The 22,344-nt window shown below is 43.9% G+C and overlaps 1 protein-coding gene across 4 annotated transcripts in view; it reads right to left on the bottom strand.

The window, feature by feature from the left end:
• LOC121549929 (matrix metalloproteinase-16-like) overlaps nt 1-22,344 on the bottom strand; it is a 76,892-nt gene that overhangs the window by 10,287 nt on the left and 44,261 nt on the right. For all 4 annotated transcript variants that reach the window (XM_045210365.1, XM_045210367.1, XM_041861918.2 and 1 more), the window contains 4 exons: nt 21,268-21,485; nt 9,551-9,689; nt 3,228-3,378; nt 2,909-3,024 (listed from right to left, as the gene is read on the bottom strand). In XM_045210365.1, the coding sequence (XP_045066300.1) occupies nt 2,909-3,024; nt 3,228-3,378; nt 9,551-9,689; nt 21,268-21,485 (624 nt within the window). The remainder of the gene's footprint in view (nt 1-2,908; nt 3,025-3,227; nt 3,379-9,550; nt 9,690-21,267; nt 21,486-22,344) is intronic.

Raw genomic sequence — 22,344 nt, 5'->3', positions numbered from 1 at the left:
CCAGTTAATGTCACCTCTACCGGCTCTTACTGACACCTACCATTACACCTACCACCTACCCTCTTTCCATTTACTGTAACAAGCATCCTCACCCACTGAGCACCGACCACACCGGATGTCCATTGAAGTTGAAATGTGGTCAGTCCGGCCTGGCCAGACCAAATCTAAACCAACCATAGACATCTATGTTTCACAAGTTTAGATAGCACAGTACAGTACAGTAGAGCACAGTATTGAACAGTACAGTACAGAATATTACAGTACAGTAAAGCGAAGAAAAGTACAGTACTGTACAGTAGAGCACACTAGAGTAGAGTACAGTATAATGTACAGTATTGTACTGTACTGTACTGAGCTCTAATCTACTGTGCTGTACTGTACTGTTCGCCACTCTACTGTTATGTCCAAACTTGTGAAACATAGATGTCTATGATTGTTTCAGATTTGGTCTGGTCCGGATCAGCCCCCCCTCAGCCCCCAGCTGTGCCCTGGACACCATATGTGAATTAATTGCCCCCCATCTATCCTCAGAGTTCATATTGCTTGGTGACCTAAACTGGGATATGCTTAACACCCCGGCCGTCCTACAATCTAAACTAGATGCCCTCAATCTCACACAAATTATCAAGGAACCTACCAGGTACAACCCTAAATCCGTAGACATAGAGATCATCCTGACTAATTTACCCTCTAAATAAACCTCCGCTGTCTTCAACCAGGATCTCAGCGATCACTGCCTCATTGCCTGCGTCCGTAATGGGTCCGCGGTCAAACGACCACGCCTCATCACTGTCAAATGCTCCCTAAAACACTTCAGCGAGCAGGCCTTTCTAATTGACCTGGCCCGGTATCCTGGATGGATATTGACCTCATTCCGTCAGTAGAGGATGCCTGGTTGTTCTTTAAAAGTGCGTTCCTCTCCATCTTAAATAAGCATGCACGATTCAAAAAATTCAGAATTAAGAACAGATATAGCCCCTGGTTCACCCCAGACTTGACTGCCCTTGACCAGCACAAAAACATCCTGTGGCGTACTGCATTAGCATCGAACAGCCCCCGTGATATGCAACTTTTCAGGGAAGTCAGGAACCAATATACACAATCAGTTAGGAAAGCAAAGGCTAGCTTTTTCAAACAGAAATGTGCATCCTGTACCACTAACTCCAAAAAGTTTTGGGACACTGTAAAGTCCATGGAGAATAAGAGCACCTCCTCCCAGCTGCCCACTGCACTGAGGCTAGGAAACACTGTCACCACCGATAAATCTACGATAATCGAGAATTTCAATAAGCATTTTGCTACGGCTGGCCATGCTTTCCACCTGACTACCCCTACCCTGGCCACCAGCTCTGCCCATGTGTTGTTGTTGTTTTTATCGCACTGCTTTGCTTTATCTTGGCCGGGTCGCAGTTGTAAATGAGAACTTGTTCTCAACTGGCTTACCTGGTTAAATAAAGGTTAAATAAAAAATAAATAAAATAAAAAACCAAATGTCGTCTTGTTTGAGGGCAGAGCTCATTACAATAATACCGTCTGTAGAATAATACCCAAATATGCACAAGTGGGATATTGCATATTTCTACTGTACCTTTGTGTACCTATTCAGGATACATCCCCATGAAGAGAATGACTTTCATATCCATAATTATGCATTTCTGTATTGTACAGATCAGGGACCCATCCACTTCACCTAATGTAGTTCAATAACCAAAATACATTTTTCAAACTCAAGGTGTCATGCCATAGCTAACACCCCACTCTATATGCAGACATCTTTGAATCTTAATTCGGAGCAGATATTTAACATAGTTTTTGGAAAATGTGGTCGCATAAAAAACGGATACAGAGTTTACCGCAATTCTGTTACAAACTTTGCATCTGCGCAGTTCTTCCAGTAAATGTGTTTTTGTGAAATGTTCAGTGTACAGTGTAAACTGTTCAAAGTAGTCCTTGTGCATAGAGTTGTATTGTTTGTTAAACTCTGAAATCAAAGGTTTTTGTTTGGCATACATTTTAAAGTGAAAAATCGGAATCAAAGCTTAATTCCGTTACCGTGGAATTTACACAATCTAACATAACTGACCAATATCCCAAAGGAACCATGTGATAGTTTAAAGGCATTTAAAAAAACAAAAAACAAAATACCATGCTACCAGACGTTTACCTGAGTTTCAGATGTTTTCAGAAAATGGGCAGGGACTCTGCTGTCCTAGCTTCAGGGGGAAGCTGGTTTCACCATTGGGGTGCCAGGACAGAGAAGAGCTTTGACTGGGCTGAGTGGGAGCTGACCTCCAAGAGACCAGAGGTGGCAGAACGGAGTGCTCGGTTTTGGGTGTAGAGTTTGAGCATAGCCTGAAGGTAGGGAAGGGCAGTTCCCCTTGAGAGGGATGGGGACAGATGGCATGAGTGCGCTCCGCCTCCCCACCTGGCCTGCTTTTTCCCATACAGGCACTGCCAGGTCCGCTCAAACCCCGCCCTGCTGGCCATTACCAACCAATAGGAGCCATTCTCAGGCTTTTTGTACGATCCACTTGTCTAATAAGTCTAGCCCGCAGGCCTGACAAAAAAACAAAAACTCATCTTTCCCACCCTCTGTGCAGACCAACTGGCCTCAACCGGATTGGGCAACAGACTGGTATTTTGTTTTCTGCTTCCCTGTCATATTCCAACTGGGTCTTGCAATATACTGTCAACATATGGCTACTAAAATTGTAGCTTTTTGTAGAGCCTTGTAGCTACAAGGTATTAAAATGTGTAGCTACGAGGCTGAAGTAAAGGCTATGTTTGGTATATATGATGTGAATGTTACTGTCTAGTGGATGGAAGGAGAGGATTAAAAGATAGGGAGATGTGTTATTATGCTACTGTCTAGCAATAATGATAGTATGGGATAGATAGGAGAACTTACCATTGGCTTTGTCTACGAAGGCTCCTTGTGGAGAGTCTGGGACGCCCTTCCAGACAGTGATGGATTTAGGGTAGCCTGGGTCCATCGTTCTCATGTCCTCATTGTAGCGCCAGTACCTGAACAGACAGTCATGGGGATTAGGGTGTGGGATAACAGACATCAAAACATACATCTCACAATCTCATTGGCATCCCAATCCCAATACATTAGAAACACACACACACACATGAACTGACAGACACACACACCCAATTCCCCACGAAGGCACGCACACACACACCCCTCCACCCACACACACAGCTCATCTCAGTGTACACACCTGTCCCCTTTGAAGAAGTATGTCTTGGCTACATCCTCCCACCAGACGGCGGTCTCGATGCTCTGGGTTGGCATGCCGTGGCCGAACATAGAGATGTCCTGGGGGTAGCCGGGCTGGAGCATGGTGTCCTTGAACACCCAGAACTGCTTCCCTGGAAAAGACACAAGGACAACAGGGCTCAGAGGGACTGCTGGGACACTACACGTCTCAGATGGCACCCTATTTCCTTTATAGTGCACTACTTTTGCCCAGGTCCCATAGGGCTCTGGTCAAAAGTATTGGACTATATAAGGAATAGCTTGCCATTTGGGACACATCCACTCACTCACCAGCACTGAGGGGATTTAACCCAGGGATGACATTTGGTTGGCCAGGAGGGGTTACTAAAACCTGGGGATGACATTTGGTTGGCCAGGCAGGGTAACTATAATCCAGCCTGCCTAATGTGAGCCATACCAAATCAGTTTCAGAACCCCAAGGTGTACAGTATATGAAGCTGTAGTGCTGGTAGACTACTACATAACTGGAGATCACGAATGTTACAGTACAGTGAGGTTGTTAGAGTCATATCACATTGCACAAGAGTTGCAACATTTTCAATTTTGGTTATATATAACCACATTATAATATACTAGGTGCAATAGCCACCTTATCATTGAACAGACCATTCTCTCTGGAACTATCAATAATCACATAATGCTGGTTCAGTAGGGAACTACAATATCTACGCATTAGTCCAATATTTGCATTATTTGGTCTGACTTAACAAGATCCACTTGCGGCCAAGTTTCAGCCTCGTACTTGGTAGAGTTCATGATGCCGTTGACCTTAACAAGGGCCCCAGGACCAGTGGACGTAAAAAAGCCCCATAACATCAAAGATCCACCACCATATTTTACAGTAGGCATGACGTTCATTTATGCATATGCATCCTCATTTTGAGGCCAAACCCTCCACTGGTGTGCGTGACCAAAGAGCTCTATTTTCTCCTCATCTGGCCATAGCAACCGATTCCAATCCAAGTGTCAATGGTGTTAAGCAAACTCCAGGCGTTTACATTTGGTGGTTGCTCTAAATAACGTCTTTTTTTATGGCAACCCTTCCAAATAGCCTATTGGCATGGAGGTGGCGTCTAATTGTAGATTTGTAGACTTGGTGACCCAAGACGCGACCAAGTACTGTAATTCTCCAACTCCTTTCCTTGGACTTTTCCTTGCCTCCCGAACCATCTTCCTCACTGTGAGTGGGGAGAAGATACACTTGGGTCCTCTACCAGGCAAGTCTACCACTGTTCCAGTGGTTTTCAACTTCTTAACCTCTACGGGATTGGTGTCCCGTATACGGGATGGTTGAGCTAACGTGCGCTAATGTGATTAGCATGACTGTTGTAAGTAACAGCAAACTTTCCAGGACATAGACATGTCTTATATGGGCAGAACATTTAAATTATTGTTAATCTAACTGCACTGTCCAATTTACAGTAGCTATTACAGTGAACAAACAGTGGTAAGTGTCATATTTGGTTATTCAGTTGTTGTTTTCTAACTCACAAACCAAGAGGCCACCCTCGGTTTTTACAGTCTTTGTCTGAGTCTCAAATGGGACCCTATTCCCTATATAGTGCACTACGTTTGACCATGGCTCAGGGATAGGGTGCCATTTGGGACAATGCGTTAAGAGTCTAGATGCCAGGGCCTGTATTCAAGAAGTGTCTCAAAGTAGGAGTGCTGTCCTCATAGTGTTATTCATTATGATCTAAAGGGAAAAACTCATCCTATACCAGTACTCCTACTCTGAGGCCCAGGTTTGAGAAGTGCAAAGCCGAGACTTGAGGAAGTGTTGTCTTGTGTGAGGAGAGGAGGGAGGAGGAGGGAGTTATAGAGGGAGAGGAGGGTGGTAAAGAGGGATGGAGGGAGAGGAGGGAGGTAGAGAGGGAAGGAGGGTGAGGAGGGAGGGAGAGGAGGGAGGGAGAGAGGGAAGGAGGGAGAGGAGGGAGGTAGAGAGGGAAGGAGGGTGAGGAGGGAGGTAGAGAGGGAAGGAGGGTGATGAGGGAGGTAGAGAGGGATGGAGGGAGAGGAGGGAGGGAGAGGAGGGAGGGAGAGAGGGAAGGAGGGAGGTAGAGAGGGAAGGAGGGTGAGGAGGGAGGGAGAGAGGGATGGAGAAAGACGAGGGAGGTAGAGAAGAATGGAGGGAGAGGAGGAGGAGGAGGGAGGTAGAGAGGGATGGAGGGAGAGGATGGAGGGTGAGGAGGGTGAGGAGGGAGGTAGAGAGGGAAGGAGGGAGAAGAGGGAGGTAGAGAGGGAAGGAGGGTGAGGAGGGAGGTAGAGAGGGAAGGAGGGTGAGGAGGGAGGTAGAGAGGGATGGAGGGAGAGGAGGGAGGGAGAGAGGGATGGAGGGAGAGGAGGGAGGGAGAGGAGGGAGGGAGAGAGGGGAGGAGGGAGAGGAGGGAGGTAGAGAGGGAAGGAGGGTGAGGAGGGAGGGAGAGAGGGATGGAGAAAGACGAGGGAGGTAGAGAAGAATGGAGGGAGAGGAGGAGGAGGAGGGAGGTAGAGAGGGATGGAGGGAGAGGATGGAGGGTGAGGAGGGAGGTAGAGAGGGAAGGAGGGAGGTAGAGAGGGAAGGAGGGTGAGGAGGGAGGTAGAGAGGGATGGAGGGAGAGGAGGGAGGGAGAGAGGGATGGAGGGAGAGGAGGGAGGGAGAGGAGGGAGGGAGAGAGGGAAGGAGGGAGAGGAGGGAGGTAGAGAGGGAAGGAGGGTGAGGAGAGAGGGAGAGAGGGATGGAGAAAGACGAGGGAGGTAGAGAAGAATGGAGGGAGAGGAGGAGGAGGAGGAGGGAGGTAGAGATGGATGGAGGGAGAGGAGGGAGGGAGAGAGGGATGGAGGGAGAGGAGGGAGGGAGAGAGGGATGAAGAAAGACGAGGGAGGTAGAGAAGAATGGAGGGAGAGGAGGGATACATTTCTGGTAAATAGGTTGTGGCATGGTTTTGACTTGGCATGGTTTTTTTATTCACTGGCAGAAGTCTGGGGAGGACTGGGCAGATGTGAACTGGTTTTAATGTCTATGGAAGTGAAGTGAACTGGTTTTAATGTCTATGGAAGTGAAGTGAAGGGCAACTGGTTTTAATGTATATGGAAGTGAAGTGAAGGGCAACTGGTTTTAATGTCTATGGAAGTGAAGTGAAGGGCAACTGGTTTTAATGTCTATGGAAGTGAAGTGAAGGGCAACTGGGATTGTGGTGGGAGGAAGGGAGGGAAGGCAGGGTCATGTGACAGGAAATGCCGTTCATTACACCTGTTTCATTCTCATGCTCCATATATAGCAGGCTCATGGTTATCACGGTTACTCCTGCCCTGCCAAGCCTCTCCCCTTGGCACAGGCACTAAGGCAGTCTGGGTAAACTGGGTCAGGAGGCATTGGGGTGTGTGTGTGTGTGTGTGTGTGTGTGTGTGTGTGTGTGTGTGTGTGTGTGTGTGTGTGTGTGTGTGTGTGTGTGTGTGTGTGTATGTATGGGTGTGTTAAGACGGATGTGAAGGATATTGGATATAAGGGGCTTTCTCAGAACTCACCAGGGTGAGATATTTGGGGAGTGAATAATGATTCAGACTAGACTGACTACATCTTTTAACTTTAACTGTCAGTATTTAATGTTAGCTCAGATGTACCTACCACAGTGAACACTGCTAATCTCCTGCTATCTCCTAACAATGTCTAAACAGTGTTGTACAGGGGATGGTGATCATTGAGTCTGGGCAAGGTGCCAAGAACAACAGGCTCCTTCCTCCTCCACATGGACCACACACAGAGTGTATTGTACACACACACATTACGTAAAGACACACACACACACATAGCGTCCCATGGCCCCCCCACTCTACCCTAAGCCCTGATTGATTTCAATTGTTCAACGTTTTCTTATGTATGGGACTCAGCCCGGTATTTGAAAACAGATCAAACACACACACACACACACACACACACACACACACACACACACACACACCCAAACACTTTCGCTACACTCTTTCACATAGTGACCACACAAAACATTTCGAAACACAGGGTATGCATTGACCGTGTAGGCTAGCTTTCTCTGTATAAAAAACTAAACATAATCAAGGCAAAGCTAAATAAAAAATGTATAGGCTCTAGCGGTATATGTAGCTCAATTGTGTCTCTCTCCCCCGAGTGGTAGATCGCGTAGATGCATATTTCTCTTAGAACCAAGCAATTGATATACCCAGTGTGTGTGTGTGTGTGTGTGTGTGTGTGTGTGTGTGTGTGTGTGTGCGCGTGTTTCTGTCTGGCTGTCATTAAAGAGGCAGGCTAATCAGAAAGACCATGGCTGCAGTGCTACAGAATCAACGGGTTGATGCAGTTACTCTGGAAGCTCTTCCCCATAGGGCTCTGTTCAAAAGTAGTGCACTATATAGGGAATAGGGTGGCAATTGGGATGCACACTTATAGTCAGTGCACTTTGATACTATAACCTCCTATCTTATCGCATTGCTCCCATTGAAAAAATACATGATTGAGTCAATGACGAGGGAGAACTAGATATTTCAGTTTCAAAGACTTTCTTTTGGAGCAGATTTCACCAAACATATATACAACCCTAGTTCTAAAGGCAGACAGCTAAGAAACAAGGTTGTTATGAGCGATGCATATTTACATATTCAAATGAGTGTCTAATTTATATGCCAATTCAGTGTTTGTATAACACAGCTTTAAAGACAGGAAGTCTGAGTCGCAAATGGCACCCTATTCCCTATATTCCCTGGTCAAAAGTAGTGTCCTAAATAGGGAATGAGGTGCCATTTGGGACCCAAGTCTGCATGAGTCTGTTGCAAACAATGTCTTTATAAGCTTTGCCTTACAAGGCATTCATAGTCAATTAATAAACATTCATGAATGCTTATCTACACAGCCACATATATGAATATGTGTCATAAAAAATAAAAAAAGGATTGTAAAACTTGCGACCTGCCATTGGATAAGTTACCTGTCATTGACCTACATTGTTACCTATAGAGTCACTTTCTTCTGTTTGAAAGCTCACTTTGTTTTATTACTGGACATAATAATAAATCCTCTTATTTAATGGAAATCTCAATGCTACAACCAGAAAAGAAACAAACGAGAAAAGGGATATTAAGAGCTCTCGGTACACAGGGGACAACTAGTCTATTTTTCGAGGAACTGTGAAAAATAGAAATGTGTTTGCGTGCCATCTGTGATTTGTACTTATTATCCAGACAGACCCAGATTTACACCCGTCTCCTCTCTTCCCCACATCCCTCCCTTCCACTCTCATGGGAGTATATAAGTCTATTTGTTTGTTTATTTGCTGTCTCTTTCAGTAAATGTATATATTGAGACATCCCCTTCATCTGCTATAGGTTTATATGATGTAAACACACTCAGAGAAGAGACAGCCTGTGCTGCAGTGGGGCTTGTGAGGTCATACATTCAAACAGACTGCTTATAGAAGAGACAATGCATTCACTAACTGTAAGTCGCTCTGGATAAGAGCGTCTGCTAAATGACTAAAATATAAATGTAAAAATGAAAGCACACACACACGCATGCACGCACACACACATTTTCACAGGACAAACCGCTTTTGACTGTCTGAGATTAGGAGGCAAATTGCCTGGGTTACAGTAAGTACAGTCTCTATAGTCAGAGAGATAAGCCTCTGGTTAATCCTTCTACAGCAATGTCACGCCACGCACACACGCACGCAAGCACGCACACACACACATCACCAAGAATAAGGAGCAGGACCCATCCTACTGTATCCTATTGAAAATGCTTTTTGGTCCAGGATTTGTCTGATTATGCAGATCAGGGATGGGCAACGTTGGTGGGGGGAAAAAGAGAAAAATGTGCAGTTTTAAAGCTAATTTCCTGCAATTCTACACATTTTGCTAAAGGATGGAGGCAAATGTTTGCAGCTTTTAATATGATAACTGATGATCAATAGGCCCCACCCCGGTCGGTAATTCGACCATGATTACTACAAGTTTAGATAGCTGGCCGCTAGACTAATTTACCAATCAAAAATGTTTAGGGCTGACATGCACTAATTGAGTGACTGCTGATGCACAACTACATTACGAAATTGCACCTTGAGTATTTTATTATTCTAACTCTCAACAGTAAGTAAGAATGAGTCCCCTCCCCCCAAAACAAAATACGTATTATTATTTGTATTTTTTTGTATTGGTCCGCGGGCCTACAAAAGGGGGGCCATGCGACCCGTGGCCCGCCAGTTGCCCATCCCTGATATAGATCATGTATAATACATCTGTGGGCATCCTTACCTTTGAAGAAGACAAATTTCCCCTCGCTGTTCTCGTAGACGGCGTCTATCTTGGGGGGCAGTCCTCTCCAGAAGACATTGATGAGCATGGGGTACCCCGGCATCACTGCGTTGTCCCGTACCCTCCAAAACCAGTGATCCTGAGAGGAGAGAAGAGGAGAAAAGGGATGGAGAGAGAGGAGAGGAGAGGAGAGGAGAGGAGAGGAGAGAAGAGAAGAGAAGAGAAGAGAAGAGAAGAGAAGAGAAGAGAAGAGAAGAGAAGAGAAGAGAAGAGAAGAGAAGAGAAGAGAAGAGAAGAGAAGAGAAGAGAAGAGAAGAGAAGAGAGGAGAGGAGAGGAGAGGAGAGGAGAGGAGAGGAGAGGAGAGGAGAGGAGAGGAGAGGAGAGAGAAATGGTCATTAACACATTGGCATACCAACATATCAACACAAGCTAAAATGTGTTGTTGGAAATCAAAACCCAGCTTTGAAGCTTAATGACCGAGAGGTGATTCCATTACTCTGCATCAACAGCCATTAGGCTTATTAGTATGTAACCTGTACACTTCACTGTACACATGCTCAACTATTCAGGTCAAATGGCTCAGTCTTTATGAGAAACAATCTAAAGGAAAACAATCTAAAGGAAAAATGTGCATGGCCAAGTTTAAGGTGTGCCTGTCTTTTTGATGCTGGATGTAACCTGAAGATAAGAGAGTTGGGCCAAAACTCAGAGGAAAGAGCTCACAGGCCCAGCTGAGAAATACATTATGGCTCAGTAAGACACCACACCCTTGGCACGGAATGGCCGCTCTCGCCTTCCACAGAGTCTGAGGCCAAACACACAGTGACCTGCCCTCAGAGAAGTAGAGAGAGAGAGAGAGAGAGAGAAAGAGAGAGAGCAAGAGAGAGAGACAGAGGGGGGGGTAGAGAGAGAGAGAGAGGGTAGAGAGAGACGGGAGAAAGAGGGAGAGAGAAAGAGAGGATGAGGGGAGTGAGGGGGAAAGAGAGAAGGATGGAGATACCTCATCACTGGCATCATCACAACACCATGCCTCATTCACATAAAAACCTGCACAGCCTATTTATCAAACTCTCACTGTCTCTCTCTTGTGTGTGTGTGTGTGTGTGTGTGTGTGTGTGTGGAGGACATGTACACACACTTTCACACACACACACACACACACACACACACACACACACACACACACACACACACACACACACACACACAGAGCGTCCCATGGCCCCTTCACTCTACCCTAAGCCCTGATTGATTTAAATTGTTCAGCGTTTTCTTCTGTATGGGACTCAGCCCGGTAATTGAAAACAGATCAAACTGTGAAATCGGAGCTATTTGATTCCTTTCGACTCTGTAAAAGACAAAGTGTTCCAATCTCCCTCTTTCTCCTGCTCTGAAAATATGGACAGCGTGCCAACCTGAGATGTAGGCAATTTCTGCTGGCACTTGGAATTACCCAAATGTCCAAACTAATCAAACTAACTACTATAACCTCTGTAACAGAAGATTATGGTTCTATGTTTCATTTCTGCTTTGTTTGGGAGAACCTTTTACTTACGCAGACAAACAGACTCACGGTGCTACCTTGCAATACTGATGATGTATTTAGACAGTGGTACAGTTGAAAACAGGACAACAACAAAATAAAAAAATCTTAAAAGCACTGAATGTTTGAGTTCATAAATGTTCCTCAAGGTAGTGCAAAGATCACTGCAGCTACAGTGAGGGAAAAAAGTATTTGATCCCCTGCTGATTTTGTACGTTTGCCCACTGACAAAGAAATGATCAGTCTATAATTTTAATGGTAGGTTTACTTGAACAGTGAGAGACAGAATAACAACATGGAAATCCAGAAAAACGCATGTCAAAAATGTTATAAATTGATTTGCATTTTAATGAGGGAAATAAGTACGGTATTTGACCCCTCTGCAAAACATGACTTAGTACTTGGTGGCAAAACCCTTGTTGGCAATCACAGAGGTCAGACGTTTCTTGTAGTTGGCCACCAAGTTTGCACACATATCAGGAGGGATTTTGTCCCACTCCTCTTTGCAGATCTTCTCCAAGTCATTAAGGTTTCGAGGCTGACGTTTGGCAACTCGAATCTTCAGCTCCCTCCACAGATTTTCTATGGGATTAAGGTCTGGAGACTGGCTAGGCCACTCCAGGACCTTCATGTGCTTCTTCTTGAACCACTCCTTTGTTGCCTTGGCCGTGTGTTTTGGGTCATTGTCATGCTGGAATACCCATCCACTACCCATTTTCAATGCCCTGGCTGAGGGAAGGAGGTTCTCACCCATTTGACGGTACATGGCCCCGTCCATCGTCCCTTTGATGCGGTGAAGTTGTCCTGTCCCCTTAGCAGAAAAACACCCCCAAAGCATAATGTTTCCACCTCCATGTTTGACGGTGGGGATGGTGTTCTTGGGGTCATAGGCAGCATTCCTCCTCCTCCAAACACGGCGAGTTGAGTTGATGCCAAAGAGCTCCATTTTGGTCTCATCTGACCACAACACTTTCACCCAGTTCTCCTCTGAATCATTCAGATGTTCATTGGCAAACTTCAGACGGGCATGTATATGTGCTTTCTTGAGCAGGGGGACCTTGCGGGTGCTGCAGGATTTCAGTCCTTCATGGCGTAGTGTGTTACCAATTGTTTTCTTGGTGACTATGGTCCCAGCTGCATTGAGATCATTGACAAGATCCTTCCGTGTAATTCTGGGCTGATTCCTCACCGTTCTCATGATCATTGCAACTCCACGAGGTGAGATCTTGCATGGAGCCCCAGGCCGAGGTAGATTGACAGTTCTTTTGTGTTTCTTCCATTTGCGAATAATCGCACCAACTGTTGTCACCTTCTCACCAAGCTGCTTGGCGATGGTCTTGTAGCCCATTCCAGCCTTATGTAGGTCTACAATCTTGTCCCCGACATCCTTGGAGAGCTCTTTGGTCTTGGCCATGGTGGAGAGTTTGGAATCTGATTGACTGATTGCTTCTGTGGACAGGTGTCTTCTATACAGGTAATCCTAATCTCAGCTCGTTACCTGTATAAAAGACACCTGGGAGCCAGAAATCTTTCTGATTGAGAGGAGGTCAAATACTTATTTCCCTCATTAAAATGCAAATCAATTTATAACATTTTTGACATGCGTTTTTCTGTATTTTTTTGTTGTTATTCTGTCTCTCACTGTTCAAATAAACCTACCATTAAAATTAGAGACTGATCATTTCTTTGTCAGTGGGCAAACGTACAAAATCAGCAGGGGATCAAATACTTTTTTCCCTCACTGTATGTACAGTTGAAGTCGGAAGTTTACATACACCTTAGCCAAATACATTTAAACTCAGTTTTTCACAATTCCTGACATTTAATCCTAGTAAAAATTAGTCAGTTAGGATCAACACTTTATTTTAAGAATGTGAAATGTCAAAATAATAGTAGAGATAATTATTTATTTCAGCTTTTATTTATTTCATCACATTCACAGTGGGTCAGAAGTTTACATACACTCAATTAGTATTTGGTAGCATTGCCTTTAAATTGTTTAACTTGGGTCAAACGTTTCGTGTAGCCTTCCACAAGCTTCCCACAATAAAGTTGGGTGAATTTTGGACCATTCCTCCTGACAGAGCTGGTGTAACTGAGTCAGGTTTGTAGGCCTCCTTGCTCGCACAGGCTTTTTCAGTTCTGCCCACAAATTTTGTATAGGATTGAGGTCAGGGCTTTGTGATGGCCACTCCAATACCTTGACTTTGTTGTCCTTAAGCCATTTTGCCACAACTTTGGAAGTATGCTTGGGGTCATTGTCCATTTGGAAGACCCATTTGCGACCAAGCTTTAACTTCCTGACTGATGTATTGAGATGTTGCTTCAATATATCCACATAATTTTCCTTCCTCATGATGCCATCTATTTTGTGAAGTGCACCAGTCCCTTCTGCAGCAAAGCACCCCCATAGCATGATGCTGCCCCCCCTGTGCTTCACTGTTGGGATGGTGTTCTTCGGCTTGCAAGCACCCCCTTTTTCCTCCAAACATAACAATGGTCATTATGGCCAAACAGTTCTATTTTTGATTCATCAGACCAGAGGACATTTCTCCAAAAAGTACAATATTTGTCCGCATGTGCAGTTGCAAACCATAGTCTGGCTTTTTTATGGCGGTTTTGGAGCAGTGGCTTCTTCCTTGCTGAGCGCCCTTTCAGGTTATGTCGATATAGGACTCGTTTTACTGTGGATATAGATACTTTTGTACCTGTTTCCTCCACCATCTTCACAATGTCCTTTGCTGTTGTTCTGGGGTTGATTTGCACTTTTCGCACCAAAGTACGTTCATCTCTAGGAGACAGAACGCGTCTCCTTCCTGAGCGGTATGACGGCTGCGTGGTCCCATGGTGTTTATACTTGCGTACTATTGTTTGTACAGATGAAAGTGGTACCTTCAGGCATTTGGAAATTGCTCCCAAGGATGAACCAGACTTGTGGAGGTCTACAATTTGTTTCTGAGGTCTTGGCTGATTTATTTTGATTTTCCCATGATGTCAAGCAAAGAGGCACTGAATTTGAAGGTAGGCCTTGAAATACATCCATAGGTACACCTCCAATTGACTCAAATTATGTCAATTAGCCTATCAGAAGCTTCTAAAGCCATGACATCATTTTCTAGAATTTTCCAAGCTGTTTAAAGGCACAGTCAACTTAGTGTATGTAAACTTCTGACCCACTGGAATTGTGATACAGTGAATTATAAGTGAAATATTCTGTCTGTAAACAATTGTTGGAAAAATTACTTGTGTCATGCACAAAGTAGATGTCCTAACCGACTTGCCAAAACTATAGTTTGTTAACAAGAAATTTGTGGAGTGGTTGAAAAACAAGTTTTAATGACTCCAACCTAAGTGTATGTAAACTTCTGACTTCAACTGTATGTAGGCCTATAGTAAGTCAACAACTGACGTCTAGATATTATCTGCAATAAAAGTGCTGTAAGTAAGAGCACATAACTACAGAACTGCCATAAAGCAGCAGAAGGGCATCAAACATCCCTGAGAGACTGAACAGGTCAACAATGAGGTCAGCTGAGGCTAAACAAGCCCCTTGGTGTTGAGCTGATGTGTGTGTGTTAAGGTGAGAGGACAGTGGGGAGGTGGGAGAGGAGATGAAAGAAGTCAGGTCCTGGGTTCACCTCAGAGGGATAAGCACAGATAATACACACACTTCGTTACCCACTTCGTAGTAGAGCTCATACATCAACACACGTTTTTACATTTTAGTCATTTAGCAGACGCTCTTATCCAGAGCGACTTACAGGAGCAATTAGGGTTAAGAGCCTTGCTTAAGGGCACAACGACAGATTTTTCACCTAGTCGGCTCAGGGATCCGAACCAGCGACCTTTCGGTTACTGGCCCAAAGTTTTTAAATGCTAGGCTACCTGCCGCCCCAGAGAGGGGAAGTCAGGCAGTAGAGACAAGCACAGTACTCTAGTTCAGACAAGGAGGAAGGGAAGAATGGACAAAGAGGGGTGGGGATGGATGAGTGAAAGAAAGAGGGACAGACACTTAGTTAAGTGACACACTCTCTTCTCTTCAAGCACAACTGAGGGGGAGAGAGGAGGGGAAGGGAGAGAGCAGTGAGGACAGGGCGGAAAAGGAAGGAAGGAGGGAAAAGATGGTGGGAGGCAACAAAGAGAGAGGACAAGAGAAACAACATCCATTTAAAAAACAAAAGTTGTAGTTACAGTAAAAAAGAGATTGAAAGTTAGAGTGATAGAGGGATTGAAGGATGAATCAGATGGGGTCCTCCTGCTCTGCCACTGCATCCTAGTGTTACCAGTCAGTCCTGCACTAAATCTGTTCACACATTCAGGACAGGAAGGAAGCGTCTCTCTGCTGCTCGGCAGCTAAATCTGGCTCTCGCATGAGAATGTGTCCCTCAATCCCTGAAAGCAGGGGCACGGGAGAGGAGGGCGGGGTGGGTTGGAGGAGGTGGGGGGGGCAAAGTTGAGGGGGTAGCAGAAGGAAGTGTGTAATTTTTGGGGCATGTACGGTATCATGTGGTGGTGATCGCTGGATGCAACATGTCATGTCTGTACAGTTTACTGTTCTCTCTGAAACCTTGCCGACCCTCCTCAACCCCTCCTCTCCACCACTGAAGACAGCAGGGTCATAATAACTGTAAATCCAGACTTGGCTGTATGGTTTTACCATTGACTCTGAGCTCCGTCAGGGACACTGGAAAGCTAGTGTTTTTCTTTCATCCTTTCCCTCCTCTTCCTGTTGCTACAGAGCGGAGAGGAGGAAAGGTAACTCCTTCTAAATGCAGAAACGCTCCGTTATACATCACTGCAGTGTGGAACGTCAGATAGGCAGGGGGGTAGGAAGAGGCCTCAGAGTTTGAGACTGTAACTGTAGTTATGATGAGAGATACTCCTTCAAGGGGTATCTTGCTGTTTGATGGAAGTGCATGATATTCCTTTATGGTTTCATATAACTTACAGCCGAAACGATTGTAGTCTACCACACCATCCTCTCTCTAGTCCCCTATTTCACATTATGGGACCACCTGTGTTTCAGTCATTCAGGGCTGAGGAGATTTAATATTTAATGACTTGGCAGGTAGTGACAATGTGTCTTCCAACACAATCAACTGGAGGACGAGGTGAGCCAAAATAGCCAAAGCTCGCTCGTCCTCCCTCCCTCCCTCCCTCCTCAGTAACCCATCAACCAGACAGACTGTCACTCTGCACACAGACCTGCTTTAGAGGAAATACCACAGACACAGACTAATGAAGATTCCAACTCTACTGGCTACTGGAGCCAATTCATGGACATTTCAGAGTACAGGAACGAGGGTTTTCCTGACCATGAAACTCTGGGCCCTAAGTACGAGTAGTAAACATCCTTCCAACTTACTATTCAAGTAGAGGACTTATTTGTTCAGGAAACTGTTTATCTATATACATAATGTATTTGATCTACTTATGTATCCCTCCCTCTGTTGTTCTTCACCCACTCTTGACCAGTCAGTCTCCTCCATGCCAACCTCAGTGACCCTGAACAGAACATCCACACTCAGCGTCCTGCTTCCTGTCTGATGTGTGTGGGAGGGATTGTGATTGGCTCTGAGTAGCTGTGAGCCAGTCAGAGAGTAGCACTAACTTCCTCTTCATCTCCCCTGCTGCTGGTTAAGTGATGCTAATAGAATCCCCCACACCTCTCTCTCTCTCTCTCTCTCTCTCTCTCTCTCTCTCTCTCTCTTTCTCTCTCTCTCTCTCTCTCTCTCGACCATAATACCTAGCTTAGATGTGTCTTGACCATGCAGAGCACATTTGAGTTTGGGAGAAAACATGCATTGTGCCTTTTTGGCAAATGATGGACAAGCTGAGAGCTTCTCTTCTTGAAATCAGGATTCAAGCCACACACTATAATTACAATGAGCTCAAACACATAGTGTAAAAAACTACTTAGAAACACAATTCATATACATAAAGGAAGTTGCATAATAAGTGATTCTGTGTTGTCTCTTCACGAGAGGAGATAATGGTGATGGTTAGAATAGGGAATGTGATTTATTTTCATTTTAACTTCCTGCTAAATATGCTCATTGACAGCGTAAAAACAAAACAAAAAAACAACGGTACAACAGCCATTGAAACCAACTCTTTCTGGAGTTGAGAAATTGGAGGAAAATACCACTAAACCAAACCAATAAATAAAACGGGTCAATGCTCTCTTTGATCTGCGAGTTAAATATGACCTCTATCCATGGCCTGAATCATGAGTAGTTGGCCAGTGTTTTGATTCATATCCACAGAGTCGTTAGTGTGGAAATGCCATCTATCCATCCATCCTTGAGCTGAGCTGAGGTGCCAAACTCATAAACGATCAGACTGAGACTTCCTGTGTTCCTTTGTGTGCGTTCCAAATAGCACCTTATTCCCTATATAGTGCACTACTTTTGTCAAGAGTCCTATGGGCCTCTATTGTGACGTACTATCTAACTTTCTTAGCTCTGTCTCTCTCCACTACTGACTCTCACCCAGGCCGGGTTGTTCCACGCCAACTTTTGCCAGGGAGAAGGAGGGAGAAATCATGTGAGGGGGGTGCTTAGGCAGACATTTCCATGGAGACACAGGTCACTAAGATTGTTGGCCTGAAGGTTTTTCCTAGACACAAATATTGTACATTTGTCCTTTTGTCTCCATGATTAAGTACAGTGGACTGAGACAGGAGAAGAGAAAAATCTGCAATGGATGTTACTGTTTTCTGGAAAGCCGAGTGAGAATGAGGATTTACCCAAGCAATGTAAGACATAAGTAGAATCACTGTTCAAATGAAATAAACCAAACCACAGTGTAAGTGTGTTTGGCAATATTCTACGAGAGGGGTATTTTCCCAGTGAGTTCCACGTGTCTTAGCCTACTTAACCAATGAATACTAGCTATTTATAACCCCTGAAAAATACACACAAAAGCACAGGCGCTCTTTCTCTTTGGTGGAGAACATAGCTGATCTTTGTGTTGCCTGGAGGGCTTTCCCCTTTTCTCCTGTGTGTGTGCGTATGTATATGTGTGTGCGGGCGTGCATTAGCCGATTATGAGCTGCCAGGGCTTTTTCCTCTGAGACTCTGAGTCTCTGGATAAAGACACATAGGCATAGACATAGACACATCATGACTCTGTGTTAAACTGGACAGAAAGCTACTGTAGGTTTTGTTACTGGATAATCTCTCGTGGACACACTACATAAACATAAACCAAATTATGCACCATTTTTGTTCTGGGTAAACTGAGATGAGTTACTGGACAGAAAGCTACTGTGGGGTTTGTTTGGGAAGACAAAACCATATTCCATCTGGACTAGATGTTATTTCTATGTAAGCTAATAGATATTCAAACAAGTCCTGGGCTGCGTCCCAAATGGTACCATATTTCCTATTTACTGCACTTCTTTTGACCAGGGCTCTTGTCAGAGGTAGTGCACTATATAGGAAATAGGGTGCCATTTGGAACCCATCCCTGCCATAGCGTACAGACCTCACATTTAGAATGTGTCAGTTAGTCAGTCACTTACATAATCACTGTAAACTGCTATATGTAGACTATCCTACAGTGCAGTATGTTACATTCCTCTTAAGAAAAGGAAAGTGCTAATTATATGAGCTACAGTACAGTCCATATGTCCCTTGAGCTTCAATGATGATAACGCTTGAAATCTCTTGACCAGCAGAAACCACTGACTACTCTGTAGCTATATACAGAATAACTATACCCACTACCCATAGTGCTTCAGTTATCTGGTACATTAGTACATATTAGACACATATTTGAAGCCCTCCCACACAGAGCCTCTCTATTAGTTCAACTCTGAGAACTGACTAACTGAAAGCACACTCTCAGAAATAAAGGTTTAGATTTGTTCTTAAAGGGGTACAAACGCTTGTCACTTTAGTACTTTTAGTTATAGGTACATAATTGTACCCTTGCAGTTCATACCGTAAAAGAGCCAATAGTGTACCTTAGGGGATGAGATAGTAACTTTATTATATGTAGTCCACAGAAGCATACCTTTAGAAAAGGAACAAATTAGCCTTTTTTCTGTGCCTGTTTGCCTTTAAAGTGGCAAAAATGTACCTCTATAAAGGGTTTTGGGTGTTGTTTTAACACTGTAGGGTGTAAAACCTTATTTGAATATTTCCCAGGGGTGACTCTCAAGCGAATTTTAGAGTTACCAATAACACCCATAACCCATGACTGTATTTGATAGTGACAGAAACATGGTTGCATTCAATGGCTTTCAGTCCTGAAGCCTTCACCAAGTGAGTGCTAAGTGAATATTTTATCATTGAAATTAAACTATTTATGACAATACATTACATATATTATAAAACCATATTTTGACAGCCTGCTTTTATCCCAACACAGTGGTCTGAAACTCCTGGTTTGCTGGCCACATCGGGCAAGTCACATTATGCTGCTTGCAAAGTGATATGTAATTCTTATTGGAATCCAGCCAGAGTTAGGATATAAAACAATGATAACTTTTAATCACCTGTAACCTGCATTTAGAATGACTGCCAAGGTAGGGAAAATTGATAAATGAGACTACATAAAATGTTTTAGTCATTTAGCAGACGCTCTTATCCAGAGCAACTTACAGTTAGTGAGTGCATACATTTAAAAATAATAATAATAATTCATACTGGCCCCCCGTGGGAATTGAACCCACAACCCTGGCGTTGCAAGCGCCATGCTCTACCAACTGAGCTACACAGGGCCTAAACCATCTAAACGGGAATAACCATCTCAATAACGGGTGCAATAAGTCCAACTATTAACAGATTAGTTTTGTTATGTATGTAATTTATCTTTGTGTAGCATAAGATCAATCAATCAATCAATTAATGCGCATGCAAAAACACACATATTGAAACATTTTTTTATTTTTTTTATCTACCTGCAATAGAGCATGCTGGGAAATATCATAATAATGGGAGTGGTTTTTGAGAGTGTGTGATGATTGTAGCTTTATATTCAAAATATTGGGTACAGAAATATACCATTATACTAGATTATCCGCATATGTACCCTAAAAGGTACCAGGTGAGATATGTGTACCTTTGAAGGTATATTATGTGTATTTTTATGTTTTTGTACCCCCGGGAACAATACTGTACCCTAAAAGTACCCTTTTTACTGAGAGTGGAGCCTAGTGTGCGGCTGATCCACCGACACACACATAGTGAAAAACAATGCTCAGGTCCTGGGCCTGGTTGCATAAAACATCTTAAGTGTTTCCCTTAAGGGTTTACCTTAAGGAATAATTTTACCTTACGTAAGGGAATTGTTTAAGGGCATTGCATAGAGCCCCTCAAATATTTCCTTAGGTAAGGGCATACTTAAGGGGTTTTACGGTAGTTTGAAGGCATGTATGGCAGAAAGAGTATCTGGTTACCACGGAGACGGCCTGACTAAACATCTTGTCAAAAAGGTCGCTTTCATTTTGTGAGATAGCATAATATAGCTTCTACAATCAAGACAGGATAACCAAATTGCTTCAGAAGATAATAAACCACGTTTCTTGTAGTTACTTTTTTCTCAACTTACATGATATTACTTTCTAGTACGTCAAGCTAGTTTACAGAGTAGCTATAGCTAGCTAGCCAGCTAGCTTTGTGCACCTTCCATTGTTTAGCTAAGTAGCTAGTTGGTTGATGTTTTCCTTTTGTAACCAGAACAGATGAAAGCAACATTCACCTCCACAAATGCTGTTTAAATTGATATCCATACTGAATGAAGCAGTTAAGGGACCTCATGGGCACGCTTACATGTTTGACTTAATTTCAGCGGGAAATGCACCTTAAAATGTTTTGTGCAACTGCCTTAAAGTTAAGGAAACTTTAAGGGAAAATATAAAGGGAAAATTAACTGAAGGTGTTTTATGCAACCGGGCTCTGGTCCTTTGAGCTGGATACACACACACAAGTATGCATGCACACACACCCAAGCACATAACATGTTGATGTTGTGCTATCTTGCTGTTAAGTTGCTGTGTTGGTCATTCGTGGTATGTTTGTTGTATGCCGTCATGATGTTGTTTTTCTGTTGCAAACTCTCACATGCCCAAAGGTAATTGCCACTCAGGGAGTTATTTTGAATGTAATTGAATTTAAGTAGTGGATGGTTAAATCAGTATGAAACATAAACACAGTGACTTCCTACCTTGAACACGAACATCTCTCGTCTCAGAATGGCCAGGGTGTTGAAGCCCCCATCACAGATGTTAGGCTTGGCGTTGGGCTGGCTGGGCTTGTCCCCCGTAGGTATCCTGGGGGGTCGCGTCTGCCTGTCAGGCTTGCGGGGGTCCGAGGGGGGTTGTGAGCGGTGTGGGGGGGCTGTCGGTAAAGGCTTGGTCGGCTGGGGTACCTTATCTGGTGGACCTGAATGAAAACAACATCAACAATATTACTAAACAAACAAACAAATAAACAAACAAAAGCAATCAAAATACTACATTTTACATTTTACATTTCAGTAATTTAGCAGACGCTCTTATCCAGAGCGACTTACAGTTAGTGCATTCATCTTAAGATAGCTAGGTGGGACAACCACATACCACAGGCATAGAAAGTACATTTTCCTCAATAACGTAGCTATCAGTAGAGTCAGAGCTAGAAGGTGGGGTGGGGTGGTGTCTACACAGCACTGTACTCTCAGGCTGTGTCCCAAATGGCAGCCTATTTTCTACGTTATGCCCATAGGGCTCTATAAAGTAGTAGTGCAGTATATAGGGAATAGTTTGCCATTTGGGATGCAGCCTAAGTGTATTTGAAATATTTTGGTCCTAATGCAATAGCCGACAGACACAGGACACAGGACACAGACACACATAAGCCGATCTCCTCGGCACTTTGTGTCGCAGGGTTCCACCGAAACACTAGGCTTTAATCCACTCTAACTACCTGTTACAGAGAGGTGGTGTAATTGGCTTAGCAAATGTAATAGTAATTTAGATTGGTAATAAGGAGCAGAGAAACACAGTGTGACACACTGTCATCATTAACACATCAATTACAGTCCAGTGTTCACCCAGTTAGACTACAGCCATTAAGAGTAGACGAGACCTGGCCTGCATCACAAATTACATCCTGTTCCCACTACTTTTGACCAAGGCTAATATGGCTCTGGTCAAAATAAGTGCACTTTATAGGGAATAGGGTGTCATTTGGGACTGCTATCTAAACAGACTCAACTCTCACTGTGTTCTTATTAAAATTAATTGACTGGGATTCTTTTACA

Source organism: Coregonus clupeaformis, chromosome 34, assembly GCF_020615455.1.
Source record: "Coregonus clupeaformis isolate EN_2021a chromosome 34, ASM2061545v1, whole genome shotgun sequence".
In the NCBI taxonomy this organism is placed as follows: Eukaryota; Metazoa; Chordata; class Actinopteri; order Salmoniformes; family Salmonidae; genus Coregonus; species Coregonus clupeaformis.
The sequence above is the reverse complement of the archived record's forward strand: the minus strand, read 5'-3'. Positions and strand labels throughout refer to the sequence as shown.